At 41.6% G+C, this 19,644-nt stretch overlaps 1 protein-coding gene and 2 long non-coding RNA genes across 4 annotated transcripts in view; 2 read left to right on the forward strand and 1 right to left on the reverse strand.

Annotated features, from left to right (window-relative positions):
* LOC119938611 overlaps window positions 1-2,207 on the forward strand; it is a 21,021-nt gene extending 18,814 nt beyond the window's left edge. Inside the window, exon 7 of the long non-coding RNA XR_005454471.1 lies at window positions 2,122-2,207. This is a non-coding gene — a long non-coding RNA (uncharacterized LOC119938611). The remainder of the gene's footprint in view (window positions 1-2,121) is intronic.
* EDEM3 (ER degradation enhancing alpha-mannosidase like protein 3) overlaps window positions 805-19,644 on the reverse strand; it is a 47,993-nt gene continuing 29,153 nt past the window's right edge. Inside the window, exons 10-21 of one of the 2 annotated variants that reach the window (XM_038758502.1) lie at window positions 19,138-19,263; window positions 15,487-15,570; window positions 14,728-14,811; window positions 13,981-14,105; window positions 13,456-13,621; window positions 13,134-13,288; window positions 11,948-12,101; window positions 10,587-10,781; window positions 8,691-8,856; window positions 7,490-7,675; window positions 6,176-6,223; window positions 805-4,508 (exon numbers count right to left, since the gene is read on the reverse strand). In XM_038758502.1, coding sequence (XP_038614430.1) covers window positions 4,099-4,508; window positions 6,176-6,223; window positions 7,490-7,675; window positions 8,691-8,856; window positions 10,587-10,781; window positions 11,948-12,101; window positions 13,134-13,288; window positions 13,456-13,621; window positions 13,981-14,105; window positions 14,728-14,811; window positions 15,487-15,570; window positions 19,138-19,263 — 1,899 coding nt within the window. In that variant the 3' untranslated portion in view covers window positions 805-4,098. The remainder of the gene's footprint in view (window positions 4,509-6,175; window positions 6,224-7,489; window positions 7,676-8,690; window positions 8,857-10,586; window positions 10,782-11,947; window positions 12,102-13,133; window positions 13,289-13,455; window positions 13,622-13,980; window positions 14,106-14,727; window positions 14,812-15,486; window positions 15,571-19,137; window positions 19,264-19,644) is intronic. The other variant, XM_038758503.1, reaches the window with a different exon arrangement.
* Window positions 2,883-10,687, forward strand: LOC119938612. The gene is made up of 4 exons (XR_005454472.1): window positions 2,883-2,935; window positions 5,277-5,337; window positions 7,581-7,748; window positions 10,608-10,687. It is a non-coding gene; the product is annotated as an uncharacterized LOC119938612 (long non-coding RNA).

Below are 19,644 nucleotides of genomic sequence, written 5' to 3' on the forward strand. Positions count from 1 at the left end.
CACACACCAATGTGATGTTAATTTAGTTTTGGGACTAAGAGTAGCAGGTTTAGCCCTCTCCCAAGGCTTGGTGAGGCAGAGAAGTAAATAGTCTTACTGTTTACCAGGGAGGGTTTAAACTGGCCATCTCTTTCATGGACCAGCTGACCCGTGACTTACCCGTTTTCCTGCCACTGGGCCATGAGTTGGGCTCCTCAAAAGGATTAACTGCCTCGATTGACTAGCCCCTGAAGGTGTGGAAATTTCTCCGCCTTCGGCAGCAGGCCTTTACCCGCAAACTCTTTGTCACCTAAGTCATGCCAGGTGGCGAGGAAATTATCCAGTCTTTAGAGCTAGGGACTGCTACTTTAGAAATGAGGTGAAACTTGTTTGGCTAGAGAAGGGGCAAGGCACCCATTTCGTAAAATATCCCAGCCTCGGGCCTAGGGAACTGTCCACATTACGGCTGCTCTGAGGGTCATCCCACTGTAATCTGTAGGAGATCCCGTCTCTGGAGAATCAGGGAAAACCAAAGATAAGAGATGCCAGATAAATTTACAGACCTTAGTTGAGTTTTCTCTAGCAGACAGCAGAAGTTACAGCACTTTCTGGTCTCTGGAGCATCCCAGACTTGTCACTGCAAGGAACATGCCTTTCCCTCCCGAACATCTAACAGCGTGCTTCTGCTCAGTAACTTTTTCCATCCCATGTTTTGAGGAAGGTACAAGCCAAAACATTATTGTAGTCTCTCAGTCAATTGTAATGAAAAGTGAGTTGAAGACAAAGATGCCCTTTAAGCTTTTGCCCATTCAATTGAGTACCTTGACCAGAATATTTACATATTTTATTAAATCTTTACAATCAGCAATTATAATCAAATACACAATTTTATGTACAAGGATTATATACATTTTTGCCCAGACTTTTACATCACAGTACAGTTTCCCTTAAAAATATTGTTTACATTTATCACCAAACAGTAAAATCCACCAACAGTAGGGTTACAGCACCTGTTAGTACACACATTTGTTCATAAATTACGTTATAAGAAAATATACGGCTGTAAATTGGGCTTTTAAAAATGCCTCTTTTATAAAAGCTGAACATACAATATTTCATTCACAGAATGTTTTTTTTTTCTTATGTTCTGACTGAAGCCTTGTGGATGAGACGGCAGGTTGGGGATTTACTGGGTGAAGGCCCTAGGATAATTTAGTAGATGGGGGAGTTTGGTGGGAGAACAAATCCTGCTTTAGTTTAAAACAGAGGAGCAATGGAAAATCAACTGTAAATAGTATAGATAAGGAGCCTCCTTGAGATAATTGGCATAACCAAATCAGAGAATTTAGGGTTTTTCCCCACCTCTTTTTATTGATTCAACAACTGCAATGAGGGGACTTGTGGAGCGTCAAAAGGACCGGAAAAGCATTATCATCAATTAGGAACCTGATGAAGATTAAGAAAAACTTTCAGCAACTCCCACCATCCCAGCAGTACAGATCCACCTAACTACATAGTTTTATTGGTTTTGGGTTTTTTTGCACATAAAAATCAAAGAAAACTTATTGCAACTGTGTTTAAAATTTTCTGAAGATGTAAATGAGCAAGGCAACTACATACATTTAAGAAGGTAAACTAACAAGTTAACTTTTTAAAAACAAAAATACCTGAATTAAATTACCATCTTCCTGCCCTTACCTACTAAGGATTAACATTTACTCAATTCGATTTGTATCTGTAAACAAAGTGTAAAGTCTGTCTGGGTCAAAAACTTTATGGCTGTGATGATCACTTCAGCTAAACCTTTAGGCAGTCAATATTTAACTGAGGTAGACCAGATGTTTCAGGCAATTTCTAAATTCAGGGTTCCACTCATCCCCTGAATTCAAAGAAAGTAACAATGTCTACAACTGTCAAAAACTCAGCCCTGACATTCGCTTTCTTAAAGATTAACGATGCATTTAAAAGCTAGTTAGTGGCAGTTATGTCAGATAAGAACCTCATATCATTTAGTAAAACTTATTGGCAAAGACAAAATTGTATTTTAGAAACTAAAGCTCTTCATATTCCTAACAATGTAGACTATTCAACTCCATCACCCATAATTTGGGCTAGCGACGTGTAACTGTTTCACTTGCTTAGAATCCAGGGAACCGTCCAGCTAGCGTCTCTTAGGCCAAGGAAAGATCCCCTCCTAATGGCCAAAGGAAGGAGAAGCTGGAACTGTGTGCCTCGACTTCCCCAGTGGGAACAGAGCGATTGCCTTGGGCAATTTCGAAAGCTCAGACACGGGTACGTACAGTGCTTCTATACTTTGCTTTCTTTCCCCAGTACTTAAAATCAAGGTGAACTGGTCATGTATTAAGTTCTATATCATTCCGTCTCTAAAAACTGTATTAAATCTTAACTTCTAACAGCAGATTTTGCATGCAAAGAAACTAAAATTGAGCTTTGGAGTCAAATTCAGTAAAGTGCCACTGAGGATTTTATTGGCTGCTTTTTTTTTTCCTCTTTCTCCCTAGCATGAACTCCTAATACCCAACTGAGTTTACTTCAAAACGTTGTAAGCAGCTATTTCTATCCCCTTACAGAAGACTGCGACATTAATCTGAGATCTGTCTTAAAGTCACATTGTACACAAATATACATTACAATACAGTACAGCTGCTCTGATTAACAATTGCATATACAGTACCTCCAAATGGTCTTTCAGAGAAAGGGTATACTGCCAAAATAATGGAAGACAGAAGGGGAGTAAGCCTGTCTTGCAAACTTCTGTTTTAGGCCGATCAGAAAAAGCTTAAATGTTAACAACACAAACAGGATTCTAACTAAAGCCCTAAAGAGTAATTGATAGAAATGAAAAGTGAACGAACAGATGACTAAACTTTGGGATTTGATGCAGGTCGTCAGAAAGAAACGCTCTTTGCCTTTCTCCAAAGGACACTGCAGTTGGGTGAGTTTTTTCGGAGGTTTCCGCATATTCAATTTTCAGATACACACTAAAAAAAGGAGTACGCGTAAGTGAAACGTGATTTACCAGCGTGCCCCCCGCTAATTGCAACTTTAGAGACCTAAGTTCCAAAACCGGGAACTGCCCATTACTCACCACCTCCTAATTTAGCACGGCTCCATTAAACCGGACCGGTGGGCCGATGAGTCATTTGGGTGGTTTAAACGTGATCCTGGCCTTAATGCTGAAATTGTACATGAAGTGAGTGGTGGGCTCCTGAGGCCGAGATAACCAACTCCTAGAGGATGGCACAAGGACTGTGGCCGTCGAATGTCACCAATCCTACCATCCAATGTTAGTGTTAAGAGTTTACAGGCCAAGAGTAACAAACTTGCCCCGTAGCCGGCCCCAAAGCAAAGTTTACATTGCCGCTCGGTGCTTTTTCTTGCCTTACTTCCAGTCCCGGTAGCCAGGTGCCTCATTTTCCATTTGGACTATGGGGCCCTTTGGCTGGTCCCACTATTAAGCTAAGCTGCCCAGGGTCTTAACTGGATGGAGGTGTTGCATCAGCTTCACCTTTGGTTTTGAGGGAGAGGGAAAGTGCAAATCAAGTGGGCTACTTGTAAGTGAAAGAAAGGCGAGCCAAGGTTAATAGTGGGGGCTGGCAGGCAGACGGACAACAGGGCATCTCACCTGCTTCTGTTTGTACTCCAATACAAAGAGACCAGGCCTTCCCTTCCAACGGAGTGGCAGCCCACCCCGTCCCCAGATTCAGCATCTGCCACCAGTGGCGCATTCACCCAAGATGCTGTTTGCTTCCCGTCTTTCCAGACATTGAGGCAACCTCTTCCCCAGAGCCGACCCTCCTCCACCAGGCTGAGCCGAGGTGGCACGGTGTGGTGCCGTAGGTTGCCAGATTTGGCAGGGGGGAGGGGAGAGAGAGGAATAGCCCCTGAGCTCTCCTTCTGAAAGAGGGGTGGGGGAAAGAAATCAAACATGACCAATGCTAATGTAGCATTCTCTGGACTTACGCGATCTTCACCGAATCCAGACAAAGCCTGGATACATATCTCTCTCCATAACATCTCCCCTAAGAGCCTTCTCCCCGGTAGTAGGGCCCTCTCATAACCAATGTTTTCACACCCACCCATCAATTGTTGTGGCAGTCATAGTTCATCCTTCTCCATCATTTCAAATGCTTCTATATCTTCATTCCAGTCTGCGAGTATGGATTCCATAGGCTGGACTTTATTTTTGTCCCAGGGAACGGTAGGGCTGGGGTCTTCCTCAGTTTGTGATTGTTCTTGAGGCTGGTTTTCTAATTCAGTACATTCAGGCTCTTGGATTGGAGTCTCTTGGGTCTCAGGGGGACGGGAATTCTCTTTGGAAGGGGAAATGCTAGCACTGTCTGCATCAGTGGGAGATGCTGGATCTGGTTCAGAAACAAAAGAGTTTTCCCCGACAGTCTCTGGCTTGGCCAAACTGAGGTCCTGAGAGCTCACCGGAATCTGTTCAGATCTCTGATTCTGTGAATCGTTCTCTGGGGACTTTTGTTCCAGGTTTTCCATTTCCAAATCTTTATAGGAAAGAAAAAGAAGCATCATGAGCTTTAGGTAGAGGCTATGTTACTCATACAGAATTTTCACCAAAAGAATTTGTGTGCTACCTTGCCAGCACGTTGGTTTGGTAAGTCAACTCTGAACATAGAAAATGCTTTATTTGACTCGTAAAAATTCACAAGTTGTTAAAGCGGTTGATTGAATTGCCAACCGAGGGCAGGGAATGTATTTGTTGCATCTGATGTACTCTATCTCCCACGAGCTTATGTATCAGTGGCTTTTTGGTGAAATATTTTTTAAAAACCAAACAGGATGACTCTCCCACCTCCAAAGTCAGTTCCATGTATTTGGGATAAATGAATTGAGAGGCGAATCAAGAGTCAGTAATGCAGCTGGTGGGTGTTGTTGCTCTGCACTGGCAGAAACCTGTTTAGCACCTGCGACTCGGAGAGGAGTATGACAGCACAGGGCCCACACTGTATTAGGAAAACTAGCAAAGAGCCCAATTCATGAACTTCCTTGCCCGAGGATACATTAGCAATCCAGTCAGTTTATAGGATGTTTGATGTACATTTGTTTAGAGCTGCGGTTTCATTTGTTAGTCTCCCTGAGTCAAAAAATCAATCACGCAAAATTATTCAACTGCATTTTGGGGGTCTTCACACTGAGTCTCAAGTTACTCAGCTTTGAAAGACTCAGGCATTAAGGTAAAACTATTTCTCGATTTTCATTTGACGAGTTGACTGATTTGGTCCATCACAATGTGATGTAACATTTTTCTTTAGGTGTTACAAAGAAAGCGCTTAAATGGCACCTGATGCAGAGTTGGACATGATCACTCTACCGGTAAGTCAAAACCACATTTAGCCTTTTTCTGTATGTGGAGCCTTTCTGGGGCTGGGATGTGATGAGTGGAGAAAAATATGCAGCGAACATAAGTACTGCAAGAAATTAGCTCCTCCGGTTGTAATGAAAGTAGAAACAGAATTTAACTTCACTCTAATGCTTACTAACTTGGCACTACGATAATGAACTTGAATGAACTCTCAATCACCCTGCTGCTTCCCCATCAGCACTCCCCTAAGGTGGGCACCCTGGCATCAATCAATCAATCGTATTTATTGAGCGCTTACTGTGTGCAGAGCACTGTACTAAGCGCTTGGGAAGTACAAGTTGGCAACATACAGAGACGATCCCTACCCGACAGTGGGCTCACAGTCTAGAAGACTGGCATGGAGGGGCCAAGTTTGCTCAGCTGTACTGTGACCCAGGTTTTCTCCTCTGGAAGTCTGCTAGGTACCACATCCACTACCCCTCTGGTGCCTGACCTGCTCCAGCCCCAGCCTAAGATGGTTTCATCTCAGGGTTCCTGCATGTGAATGACACCATCTGACCTAACCCCTGGCTTTAGTCCAGCCTAGTTCGTTTTCCAAAAAGAAGGAATAGCCACCTTAGCTTAATTTCAAACAGACAAACCCCAGTGTTCTCCTGTGGCTTTAGACTGTACTGATGGATGGTGTTAGAATTATATTTAGAACCCCTTGCTAATTCAATTAAGGAAATGGTTAGCACTCAGGAGGAGTCCTGCATTAATATATGTGAAGGAGGTTGTTGTTCTTTTGTCCAAGAATGAGAGGAGGCCTATTAAAACAAAACTTGAGAGTCATTAACAGGAGATACTTACTGCTATCAATAATGTAGTTTGGAATCATTTTACCTTTAAATATTGTTGCTGAAATTCCCGTGGTAGCACAAAGAGAGGAAAAAGCAAATATGCATTAAAAAGTTACAAAAATCTCCAGTCTTCTTCCTCTGCTGTACTCTAAGGACAGTGCTCACCACCCGGTAGGAGCTCAGTAAAAATACCATTGATTGATTCTGTGTTTAGAATAAAATCATGCATCCAGTTAAAAGAGGGGAGGAGGTCAGCATTTCAAAGAACTGCCCAGAAAGGAAAAATAGGCTGCACCCTGGTCTCTCATTTTCAACAGGAAGTTTCATAGGTGAACTGTTTGCCTCAGCCAGCGACGCAGACTTCTAGGTAAGAACCAAATGGGCCCAGGGGAATTATGTCCAACTCTGTCAGCAAACATGGTGGCAGGCTGCCTCTTTAACCAAAAGCCACCTTGGTTGTTGGTAGGCTGCCCCACCCAAAAGGTATTTTCCAGCTGGGAGGGAAAAAAAGGGGCGTCTACTGTTCTCAGCACCTCCAGTCATCATTTGATCAACTACACTTATTGCACGCTTACTATGTGCAGAACACTGTACTAAGCACTTGGGAGAGTACAACAGAGTTGGTAGACATGTTCCCTGCCCACAGGGAGCTGATAGCCATGCTATCCTGTCCTTCCCTACTTCTGCTGTGAAGTCAAATGTGGAAGTGGATGTGAGTCAAGAAAATTTGATCCTTCGCCTTCACAGGTATGAAAATTATTATCCCTTGATTTCATCTCACGTGTTTAGTGTCGGTAAGTGGCTACTAATGCCACGAGTTCTCTATTTGAAAATTTGTGATGGTATGTTAAGTGCTTACTATGTACCAGGCACTGTACTAAATGCTGGGGTAGATCCAAGACAATCTGGTTGGGCACAGTCCACATCCCACATAGGGCTGGCTCACATTCTTAATCCCCATTTCATAGATGAGGTAACTGAGGCACAGAGAAATTAAGTAACCTGCCCATAGTCACACAGCAAACAAGTGGCAGAGCTGGGATTAGAACCCAGGGTGTTCTGACTCCCACACCTGTCCTCTTTCCATTAGGCCATGCTGCTTCTCAAAACTGAGATGTGCATTTAAGGAATGATGAAGACAACACTCCCACCAATTTCTGCACAGTCACCATCTTTCTCACCCAAGTCTTCGACTAAAAATAACCCAGAATTTAAGAATCAGTGACCTGTCCAAGTGAGGTAAATGCAAATGAAAGAACTGCAACTTACTCTGGGATCAAAATTACTCCTGCCCTGCATAAGAAGGTAATGGTTTCGCCCTTACCTCGGTCTTTGGCTTTATCAGAGAGAAGCACCTCTACCTCTTCGTATTCTTGGATTGCATCCAAAATAATGCTTCCTTCTTTGTTGAACAGGAACACCAAGGGGATCGTGATGTCATCTGTATTCTTTCCATCACCAGCCATCTGGAAAAGAGGAGCAGTATCACTACTGCTCCCCTCATTGTCATCTAGCCAACAGAAATGATCGGTGTAAATGCACTTTATTACAGAAACACCCCTTATCACCCCTTACTCCTACAGGTAAGATATTTCTTAAGGCTTTTCACATCACTTGTTATCTTGGATGTTTCACACTGAACAATGAAGTCCAGAGAGAATGGATTTACATTATTTTCCAGGCTTAAGATCTATCATTACTTTACATCTGAAAAAAGAGGACACCGACTGGCAGTTTTGTTGCATGTCTGCATTAGATATTAGTAACCCATAGGGGTGGTCAAATAACTTCTTAGTGGAAATTCATTTGATCGTAGTTATCGAGCGCTTACTGTGTGCAGAGCCTGTACTAAGCACTTGGGAGAGTACAATATAATAATAAACAGACACATTCCCTGCCCACAATGAATTTAGTCTACAGGGTGAGAGACATTAAGCGCTTAGAACAGTGCTTTGCACATAGTAAGCGCTTAATAAATGCCATTATTATTATTATTATTAATATAAATAAAGTAGATATGTACATAAATACTGTAGGCCTGGGGTTGGGGGGGATGAATGAAGAGAGTGGGAGAAGAGGAATGGGGGGCTTAGTCAGGGAAGGCCTCTTGGAGATGTGCCTTCAATAAGGCTTTAAAGCGGGGGATTGGGGGAGTAGTCTGTCAGATTTGAGGAGGGAGGGTGTTCCAGGCCAGGAGGACTTGAGTGAGGGATCAGCAAAGAGATCGAGGTACAGTGATAAGGTTAGCATTAAAGGAAAAAATTCCTTAAAGCCAATGTTGAGTTTTTGCTTTATGCAGAGACGGATGGGGAATGACTGGAGATAATCAGGGGGAAAAGTCACACTACAAAGCAGCATTTCCCAGTTCTTCACACTATTCAGAGTGAATGTGAATTTTGGAGTAGTTGCCTTAAAAAAAAACTGATAGAAGCTGCAAGGAACAAACTATTTTCCAAACTCACTCTCACAGAGTATGTACAATCAGAAGCTGGCCAGTTAAGGCACTGAAAAATAGGGTTACTTACCAATAACAATCCCACCAATTGCTCCAGCTTTTTGGATATTCCGTGCCTTTTCAGCAAACATACACTGGCCTCTCTGCATCAAAGCAATTTTTCCCTTCACTGCTTCAGGATTAGTAATTTCCGAACAGCCATTGTATGGTTTACTGCTTGCCACAAAGCCTCTCGTCTGTAGGAAATAGGCAATGATTAAAAGTATAAAATTGCATTTTGACTTCAAATTTTCTTAAGAATGATCTTCTAGAACCATGATAGTGGAGCTGGCCTGACTGGCAAACAAAACAATCCCACTCATTCCACCTTCCTTGAATATTTTAAATCCCTTTTTTCAAAAAAGCAGACAATTACAATTTTTGTGCTATCTAAAGAAAGAGAGTTAAAAACCTTACAATTCACCCATTCACTCAAAAAATCTGCACAAGCCATTTTGTATCCATTCACTGTCCTGGGATTGATTGATTGATTTTTAAAGAAGAAAAAAGTCAGCTGATTTAGATGATGGCAAATACAGCAATAATGGTATTTAAGTGTTTACTATGTGCCAAGCACTGTTCTGAGCGCTGGAGTAGATACAAGGTAATCAGGTTGCCCATCGTGGGGCTCAGTCTTAATCCCTATGTTACCACTGTACTGTTTGGAAGAGTACAATACAACAGAGTTGGTAGACTCAGTCTCAGCCCACAAATGGACTGCCACAGCTGAAGGCTCAACTTTAATTTTTCACACCAACCTTCTGTCCCAAACCAGCATGACTGTGAGGGATCTACAGACCCTGATGTGGGACAGCAATACACCCATGCAGGTGGGATTACTATGCATCAGCTGACTTAGCCGGTTCTACCGCCCTGGGGCTCTGCCTTGTTGGGCTGGCTGTTGTCCAGGGATTGTGGTGGACTGTGCATTGTTATTTATGCTATTTATGCACTCCCAGCTCACTCTACTGCAGGAGGAGGCTGGGCAAGAGTGGATCCAGAACCAGGAATCCTTTAAATGTAATAATAATTGTGATATTTGTTAAGCACTTGCTCTGTGCCAGGCACTGTACTAAGCGCTGGATGGACACAGACAAGTGAGAGAGCTGGATTAGAACCCATGACCTTCTGACTCCCAGCCCCATGCTCTGTCCCCTATGCCATGCTGCTTCCCCATTTAATTGCCCCAGCTCCTTAGATAGAGATTTTCAAGTAAACCACCTATCATTCTTCTTACAAGCCCCCAAAGTCACTCACTGGCAAAGAAAAATGCCTGAAACGTATCCTTGTTCAAAAAGTATTTCAGAGTAAAATTGGCATTGGGTTCTTAAAGTATTACTGTAATTTTGTAGAGGACTAAGAGCACCTGAGTGCATTTTACTGATGCTCAGGAAGGGCAGAGAAGTCATGAAAAAGCATAATCAAAATCATGAAGGGTTTGGACAAGGTAAACATGGAATTAAGTTAAGTTCTACAACATCAGGCGGTAGGTTTAAACCGTTTTGGGAAGGAAGCCGATGGAATGCACCAAGGTAAAAAGAAGGGTTTAAATAAATACAAGTATGTATTTATGTATAAATACAAGTGGTTCCTAAAGGGTTATTAGCGGGAACCTCTGAACATGGAAGGCAGCTGTCCTCTAAGCAGCAGCAGTGCCACTGTGCCAGAGAGAATGGTGGCTGGGCCAGTGATCTAACCCCACATATGGAATTTTAGGTACAGTTACTTCAAAATGGCTGTCGAGTTATTTAGGCCATGCCCTTACCATTGAAAAACCTGGTACAGAATGCTTAAGTTTGGGAGAGTGATATTTAGAAAGATATAATGAGCTAAAAATAGTTAAATTAACATCAAACAGAAAACAAGTCAACACAATGTTTGAACACTCAGTGAAGATGGTGCTGGAAGAAACTGCATTTACACCTACCCCTGTTTTATGTTTGGACAGGTCCATTCCAAACTGTGCTGGCCCAGCAGTCAATACCACTCTGCCAAAATATGGGTGGGACACAATTTGAACTGCCCGAGGTGGTAACTGCTGTTCTTTCTGCTGCTGACTGGAGAGCTCAATCATTTCCTGCATAAACCTCAAGCCGTCTTCAGCATCCATTGAACTTGCAGCCTGTGGAAAGAGGGGCTCATTTTATACTTCTTTCGCACAGACTCTTTCAAAATTGGGTTCTTGATTGAAAAGGTAACTTACTTTAGCCTCTTCTGCTCTGCTCTCTCCCTATAGGATTATTTCCCCCTCCCTCCACCCCCCAGCCTTTCTGACTATCAATAGACAGAAATGATTCTGTCCATGGAGGAGTCATGGCTAATTAAGGAGGGAATACAGTGACCCTTTTTCATTCATTCAATCGTATTTGAGCGCTTACTGTGTGCAGAGCACTGTACTAAGCGCTTGGGAAGTACAAGTTGGCAACATATAGAGATGGTTCCTACCCAACAGTGGGCTCAGTCTAGAAGGGGGAGACAGAGAACAAAACAAAACATATTAACAAAAAATAAATAGAATATATACAAATAGAGTAATAAATATGTACAAACATATATACATATATACAAGTGCTGTGGGGAGAGGAAGGAGGTAAGGCGGGGGGGGAGGGGGAGAAGGGGGAGAGGAAGGAGGGGGCTCAGTCTGGGAATGAATGCCTGAATGAATATACACCAGACATAATACACTTGAGTCATCTAATACTCAATGCATAATTGTAGCTCCCTTGCTTAGCCTTTCACCCTGGTTGAATTTCATCCTGTGTTTAATGGTTCATTTATCAAACTTGTAGATGAAGAAAGCACAGAGTCACACGCCACCCAAAACCTAAATCAAGGCAAATTTGCCCCTCACTGCTTCCAAGAAACTATTTTATCAACAGCTTCTAATGAAAACCATTTTAGAACACTAAGTGAAATATCCTCATTTACAAAGGGCCCCTCGGCTGAAAAAGCTCTTCTCTTGTCATTAGGGCAATCTACCACTGAATGCGTAATAGTGGCAGATTTTTTTCTGCAATAGAGTTGGCTATGTTTTTCCTCAGGCAAACAGAAAAATGCACAGAATTGAGTTTTGGAGAAAAATGAGTTAGTTGGATCTGGTGGCTTCCCTAAAGTAGAATATGATAAAAGGTGAAGGTATGGATGATGAAGTTAACCCTAGGCAGGGGCCTAAGAGAAAATTTCCAAATCTCAAACCATTTTTTTTGGGGGGGGGGGGGGGGGGGGGCAGTTAATAACCCCAATGAGTTGAGGGGAGAGAAGGGGCGCTTCTCAATACAGCAGTCTTACTTGGATTGCATGTTGAACCAGCTGCACTCTTCCGTCTTTGAGGTGAATCAAACTCACTCCCATCTTCTTCAGGATTTCTAGATGTTCGGGGTTACTGGCCATAAAATCCCTGGCCCTCAGAGGGGGCTTGGGTCCACTCCCAAAACTCTCTTCTCTGCCAAAGACAAACATTAACAAGATTTAAATTATATATAGCACTGGGAGAGGAAAATTTAACAACAATTTAAATGGTTAAATTGCACGGTAATATATTGTACTGCTATATTTCTGGTTATATTTTATTATAGCATTACTAGGTAATGACATAATAAAGCTTTGGCTTTCTGGTGGAGTGGGGAAGGATTGGTTTGGTTTCCAGGTTTTTGGAAGCATAAAACTGCTCAATGAAAAAAAATAAAGTCAATTTTAAGTATTGGTTTGCATTCCTTTTAGCATCATTTCTTGTGATCAGAAATCTAAGTAAGTTTGTTGAAATCTAAAAGGACTAGTTTATCATTTTCAAACTGAAAGGCATAGATACAGGAATAAAAAAAAAAAACAGCCAACTGATTTCACAGCCAGAAAAAAAAAAATTGCTGTCTGACAAGGCACATTAATGGAAAACTGAAATGCTATTATAGTACAGAAAGAAAAATGAATCATCCAATTTATCATCTTTATCTGATGGCTCCTTTTATTCAGGTCACCAATCTATAGGAACTGCTGGTCCAGAGGAAAAGGCTCTGCTCTATATTTACCTGTTTCATGAATGCTAATAAAGATTTGCAGCAATGACTGACTACAAATTTAATCAGTGCCAACATACCTAAATTATCTGCAAAAATCATTCATAGAGAGAAGCAGCATGGCTCAGTGGAAAGAGAATGGGCTTTGGAATCAGAGGTCATGGGTTCAAATCCCAGCTCCGCCACTTAGCTGGGTGACTTTGGGCAAGTCACTTACCTTCTCTGTGCCTCAGTTACCTCACCTGTAAAATGGGGATTAAGACTGTGAGCCCCCGTGGGACAACCTGATCACCTTGTAACCTCCCCAGCGCTTACAGCAGTGCTTTGCACATAGTAAGCGCTTAATAAATGCCCTCATTATTATTATTATACATTATCCATAGAGACCGTTTCCAACCTTATCTAGGGACCATCTTTGAAAATGCATACTTTCTAACTTAAAAATTAAAGTTCCATCTTACACTCTGGCAACACCTCTTGGGCAGCTTTTATCCACCACATTTTTCAAAGGTTCCCGGATGCTCTGAGCATACATAGGGTCATTGGGGAAGAGAATCTGGGTGTTCGGACAGGTCCAGTCAAAGTTACTGTCATCCAGTTCAGTGTACTCTGTAGTCTAGGACAGAAGAGAATTGTATGGTAAGGAAAGCAATTAATCCTAGTGTCGTCATCATTATTAGACTTCTCCTCCTCCCTCCGGGATCTTGACCTCTGACTCTAAACGATCCTTCTTTTTAAATGGCATTTTTAGCTTGAAAACCTTTAATTCAGACAGTAACTCACTGTGTTTTTCTTAGCCACGGTTTGATTTGTAGTAGAGAGCCAAAGTGGTAGCAGATGGGCTTCTGTGGTAAAGATGTAATCTTCTATGTCAAAAATCATATCGTCTTTATCAGCAAACAGCAGGTAAAGGTATTTGAACATTTCGGCCAAAAAGAAGGAATCCATTCTAAAAAACAAGAGACACCAAATGAATTTTACCTCCACGTGAAAAATTCCAAATGTCCAAACTGCCTAACCTAGACTGGAAGTGGGCACCTGTTGCCTTTGGGCTGGATCTCCAAAGAGGTCAGGGGCCATTCAGTCCAGCAGCAGCACCATAACAGCTCTGTCTTTCTAGTTTCTCGCCTCGAACACCTGGCTCCACTGCCAAGCCAGAAACTGCGCTGGCCAGGGTTGGGCCCAAATCTTACTTATCAGGCTTTTAATGGGGAAAAGTTTCTAATTCCCCTTCTGGAGAGAAGTGAACCCTAGGTAAAAGTGGCAGGGGTGGGGGGAGAGATGAAGTGTTTGGTTTTTTTTTTTTACCTGTCCTCATGACTTCCAGTCCGAACATCCTTCATAGCAGCAAATCCACAAGGCACTCTAGCATATTTATTTAAGTTCTCAATAAGTGTTTTTCCTACTTCAAGGTAGTAAGGGTCTCCAGTGGCCTAGTCAAAAAAAGATGCATATATTACTACATCTAAAGACACGTTCAAATGAAATCAAATTCAGTTCTGAAAATAAACCTCAGGTATTATGAAATCACCACAGTACTCGCTAAATGCTTGTACCCAAGGAACTGCCTTAACTTCGGCCCCCCCAAAATTTTATTTTTACTTGAAAATAACCAACCATAAAATTTTCTCAGCTCCTATCACTATACACTGACTGTACTCTCTGAACAGGGAAAGCAAAGCTGTCTAAATACAAACTGGATCTTCAGATTATATTCTGATGCTACGGAAGACTGCTAACGTAATCCTGGGGTGACAAAGGCATATTTGAGTGTGGCAGATCTACACAGAAACGCAAGTTCCTCTCAAAGGAAGAGAACCATGCAATCCCACAAATGTGTGAGAAAAACATTCCAACTGCCAATCAATCAATGCAATTTACGGAACACTGTGTGTATAGCACTGTACTGGACTTGGTCACCAATTGGGTCACCTCCCACTTACTGAGTGTGCCCCCACTCTCATAAGGTGCCCAAGAGCAAAATTAACTATTCAATCCCTGCAATACTCCATGATAACAAAACCCAATTAAATTTGTGGGCCAAAATGATCATACCTTATACAAGAAGTAGGTACTTTCTGCAAATTCTGGCCTTAAAGGGTGCTGAGCCCAGTGAACTCTGAAATCTGTAGTAAATGCCTGAACAAAAGCAAAGAATACAATATGAAACTGGAGTGTGACAACACCAGGCCACCTGATTAAAATGACCAATAACCATAACAGAACGTCAGGCCACAATAGAAACAAAATACCCCAGATCATCATAAAAATATTGACATGTCAACTCCTCTCACATTACTTTTCACTAGCTAAAACCAAAACCTTGTTTTTAATAAAAGGTTGGTATTTCTGTTAAATAAAATGCTAAGAAACATTCCTCATCAGAAAAGATTGAATTAGGAGTAAAAAAAGCAAAGCATTTTGAAAAAAAAATTACCAAAAATCCAGGGAAAAAATGTCTATCCTTCAATCCAAATAATGTTTTATACATAACTGAGGTAGAGATTATATAAAGTCAAAGCTCATAAAATGCCAATGTAGAACCTTTAACTCTTCCCCAGAGCACAGGAATTTGAAAGGTCAAAAATATGAAGCCATGCATAAAAGACAAAAAGTGATTTATGTATAGAACAATGGCCTCAGCAGCACACATGAAAGGACGGTAAAAGGAGAAAGGTGAATTTTGAATGAAAAAGACTGAACATATTTGAATTCTAACTTTTCCCTAGAATATTTCCTAGAAAGCAGGTGTGATGTTCATTACAAATAGTGCCCAAATTATTGAAAATAACACTTCTAAGTTTAGTGCCTTACCTCTGGAAGAAAATTGTGTTTTTTTATCACCTGGTATAACATCTCATGAGTTTCAATGGCAGGCCTAATGTCTCCTTTCAAAACCTAGAGTCAAGAAAAAATATAATCGACCTGAATCAGTAGCACGCAAAAATCACATATACGATGCTATAAATTTATATCAATGCAGAGGTCAGCGCACATGTGTACAGAGCAGCTAACTTAGATAAATGTTTGAAAATGTCATTTATTTTGAATTTTTTGTATTTTATAGAATGTAAGTCATGGTGATCTCACTCAGAAGCTGCAATACTGCAAAGGGATGAGAGGTCGGAGAGGAGAGGACTAAAATTCAACGGGTGAGAGGTCTCAAGTGGGCCATTAGAGGAAGCGTCAGGGATTTTAGAAGGTTAGGAGCTAAAGAGGGCACATACCCATCACTCTGCTCTGCCCAGGACAAACAAAAGGGCTGGAGGTCCACTGGTCTGACCCAGTTAATGGAATTTCTTTAATGTTTTAGGGAGGGGCAAGTAAGTCTGAGCAGAAGGTCATGAGAAGTCAGCTTCTGATCCTCAGATAGCTCTCCTTGGTTTTTAGCTTCAGTGAGAAAACTGACTCTATTTAGAGTTCAATTCATCTTCAGAGAATATATTTGAGCAACACCCCAGTTGGTTTTTAGAAGTAGAGTTTCAGGGCATTATATATGAGGGTGGGGTCCAGGCTGGGCTTGGGGCTTCTCGAACCCTCAATAGCCTCCACCAGGTCACCATTTACTGTGGGCCCAGACCCCCTGCTCACCTTCTCCCTCACCCGTCTCCCTCAATACACCCTGTGGGAGTCAGAGGGCGGGAACTGAGGGGAACCACAAACTCAGAGCTTTTGGAACTATTCTAACAATACCCCTTAAGCACTTTGAGTCTCACTCCGGCCCCACAATACTTAAGAATAATATTAATCTTAATTAAGAATATTCATCTACTCTACTATTTCCCCATCCCTAAATCTATTTTAAAGTCTGCCTCCCGCTACAGACTGCAAGCTTCTTGTGAGCAACTCTACCAACTCTTTTGTACTGTACTTTCCCAAGCGCTCAGTACAGTGCTGGATCCACTCGGTAAATACCACCGGTATTTGGGAACAAGAGTGGTTTGGGAAGAACACAATAACTGTCCTTCCAATGACTCTTTATTTGTCCGTGCACCTTTCTATTCCCTCTGCTATAGATTTTCAGATTTCAAATGTTTCCATGGTCTATGGCTTGCAGTCTAGAATTTTCTTTCTTCCCTCACCATTTTTAAGTATCTCTTCATCCCCAGTGCTTAACAGAAGGCCCAGCACAAAGCAAGCCCTCAATATACCACTGCTCATTCACAGTTCAAAGATGAGATTTTATCTAAGTGAGCAAGTGTTGCTGGTAAGGACAGTATATGCCTAACCATGAAGTCTGTGTATAGGAAGGCGAGATGTAATCAGAACATGGGAATTTAGGGCATAAGAGTCATCCAACAGTATCTTCTGAGCAAAGCCCCATACTAAATGCTTGGGAGGATACAACAGACACGATCATGATCCCTGCCCTTAAGAAGTTTACAATCCGGCACTAAAATAGATTTACAAGGAAGTAGCGAGGATGTACCATGCGTACGTAACTGACTCAGGAGGATGAGAGTATTTAAACTATTTGGGTGGAGAGAGAAGTGGCAACTGGGGTGCTGTAAAATGGGGAGAATAGAAGTTAATCTTGGAAGACCTCCTGGAGGAGACCTTCAGAAGGGCTTTGAAGATGGGGAAAGCTGTGGCCTGTCCATTTGAAGTGGGGGAAGAACCAAGAGGAAAAGAGGCTAAACTAAAATGGAGACCCAGGACTCCAAAGGAGTTCTCTGCACACAGTAACCACTCAATAAATACGATTGACTGAATGAATGAAGGTCACTGCTCAAAGAAATCTCATTTTATTTAGCTTTTTAATCAATCAATGGTATTTATTGAGTGCTTACTATGTGCAGAGCACTGTACTAAGTGCTTGGAGAGTACAACAGAATTAGCAGACACGTTCTCTTCCCATAATGAGCTTAAAGGAAAAGAATGATCACTATAAGAATCAAGTATTTCTGTACTGAGAATGACGTGAGAAAGCACTTTTAATATGCATGCTTCCTACAAGTAGAGATTAACAACAAAATCATTACAACAAAGATAGATTTGGTGTCTACTTCAGAATTTTTGTCACTCGTTTCCCTCAACCACCAACATCCCATTTATTAAATTGCATTTAGATGTTTAAAAACCCCAGTAAAATGCCAGGTGAAGTGATATACCTCTCTAAAGACATTTTCAAGAGGACTATGATGTCAACCCCTCTCCTCCTATATCTCTCTCAGCACTTTTGTTGCTCCGCTACTAGAAAATTGGAAGTTCATCAGTTACTGCTTTGTAAGAGCAAAATTTTTTTTTAACACTGTAATTCACATTCAAATACTGAATAGTGCTTATAGAAGGAAATAGGACCCAAACTTGCAAAGGTCAACATTTAACAAATCTATATTGAATTCAATTATATAATCTTGGTAAGGAACACTATTTGCCAAGAAATAAATAGTGTTTCCCCTCTACATTGTATAATCCTTGAGGACAGGGATCATGGTCCTTAATTCCACTGAACTCTCTCAAGCACTCAGTGCAGTGCTCTGCACACAGGTGTTCAATAAATATCACTGATTGGAATTTGACAATTGCTGCCATCAGCTAACCTTAATGTGGTGAACTAGGGCAAGATGCTCCCTCCGTAACTGTGTCACTGTAGCTCTAACAAACGAGCGCACAGGCTTTTACTGGGACTCAAGCTCAATCAGTGTGGCCCAATGAAAGACCGCAGGCCTGGGTTCTAATCCTGGCTCTGCCATTTGCCTGCTGTGTGACCTGGGGCAAGTCACTTAACTTCTCTGTGCCTCAGCTTCCTCAACTGTACAATGGGGATTAAATATTTACTTAGACAATGTGCCCCATATGGGACAGGGGCTGTGTCCGACCTAATTAGCTTGCACCTACCCCAGTGCTTAGAACAGTGTTTGGAATATAGTAAGCATTTAAATACCAAAAAAATTAAATAAAAATAAAGGCTGGATTGACAGCCCCTTGATCAATGCAAATAAACATCAAAAATCAGACAACAACAAAATGACGAGGGAGCATTTCAATTATGGCCAGAGTTAATTCCCATGCTGGGAATGGGGAGAGGAAGAGAGAGGAAGGGGTAGTTGGTTTCCCCGTGGGCTGCAGCAAACTTTTGATGCTGACAAATATTTCTTCTCTAAAATTTCCAACTCCTGAAATTACTGGTGCTACTTATGCACATCCGGTATTTGGGGGCTACATTTTGTTCGGGTTTTTTGGACTGAAAGATATTAGCATTTCAATTTTTCCATGATCATTCAGAAGTGAGCAATTTCATCTGAACCTCTGTTTTCATTTAATTCCAATGTAAAATATTTATACTAATTTCTGTCTCCCCTTCTAGACGGTAAGCTCACTGTGGGCAGGGAATGCGTCTATCAACTCTGTTACATTATCTTCACCCAACCGCTCTGCACATAGTAAGCACTCAATACCACTGATGATTCATTTTAAAAATGGGATCACATTTACAAATCCACTTCAAAAATGATGTTTTACCTGTAAGCCTGGAAAGAAGGCAAGCAAAGAATCCATCCAAGTGCGAGCATTTAACATTGGTTTGTGGATATGCACGTCGAGCAGAAGAGGTGGCTGGCTAATGTACCTCATTATGGCATCATAGTGCTAACAAGACACAAATACACCAAGTTACATTATGATATTAAAAGGAGAAACAAGCACCATTCTAAGTATTGCCTAAAAATGGGCCTAAAACTCTCGCATTTTAAAAATAAACCTTTTTCTCATTCGCATTACAATGATCGATTCAGCAAAATTCTGCATTTGACCTTGTACGATACATGATAGCACAAAATGAAGATAATATCAAGGGCGCAAAGAAGAAATTGAATAAAATGACTGATAGCGACTGCTTTTTTGGATACACAGGCTCTGCAAGCATTTAGAAAATTTGAAAAAATAAACAACCCACTTCAAGCCTAGACAACGTTTCTAGGGCTGCTTCTGCCACTTAACAGTGCACACTGTATTAAGGGTTCTTTCCCT

The sequence above is a fragment of the Tachyglossus aculeatus genome, chromosome 16 (genome assembly GCF_015852505.1).
Source record: "Tachyglossus aculeatus isolate mTacAcu1 chromosome 16, mTacAcu1.pri, whole genome shotgun sequence".
Lineage (NCBI taxonomy): Eukaryota > Metazoa > Chordata > Mammalia > Monotremata > Tachyglossidae > Tachyglossus > Tachyglossus aculeatus.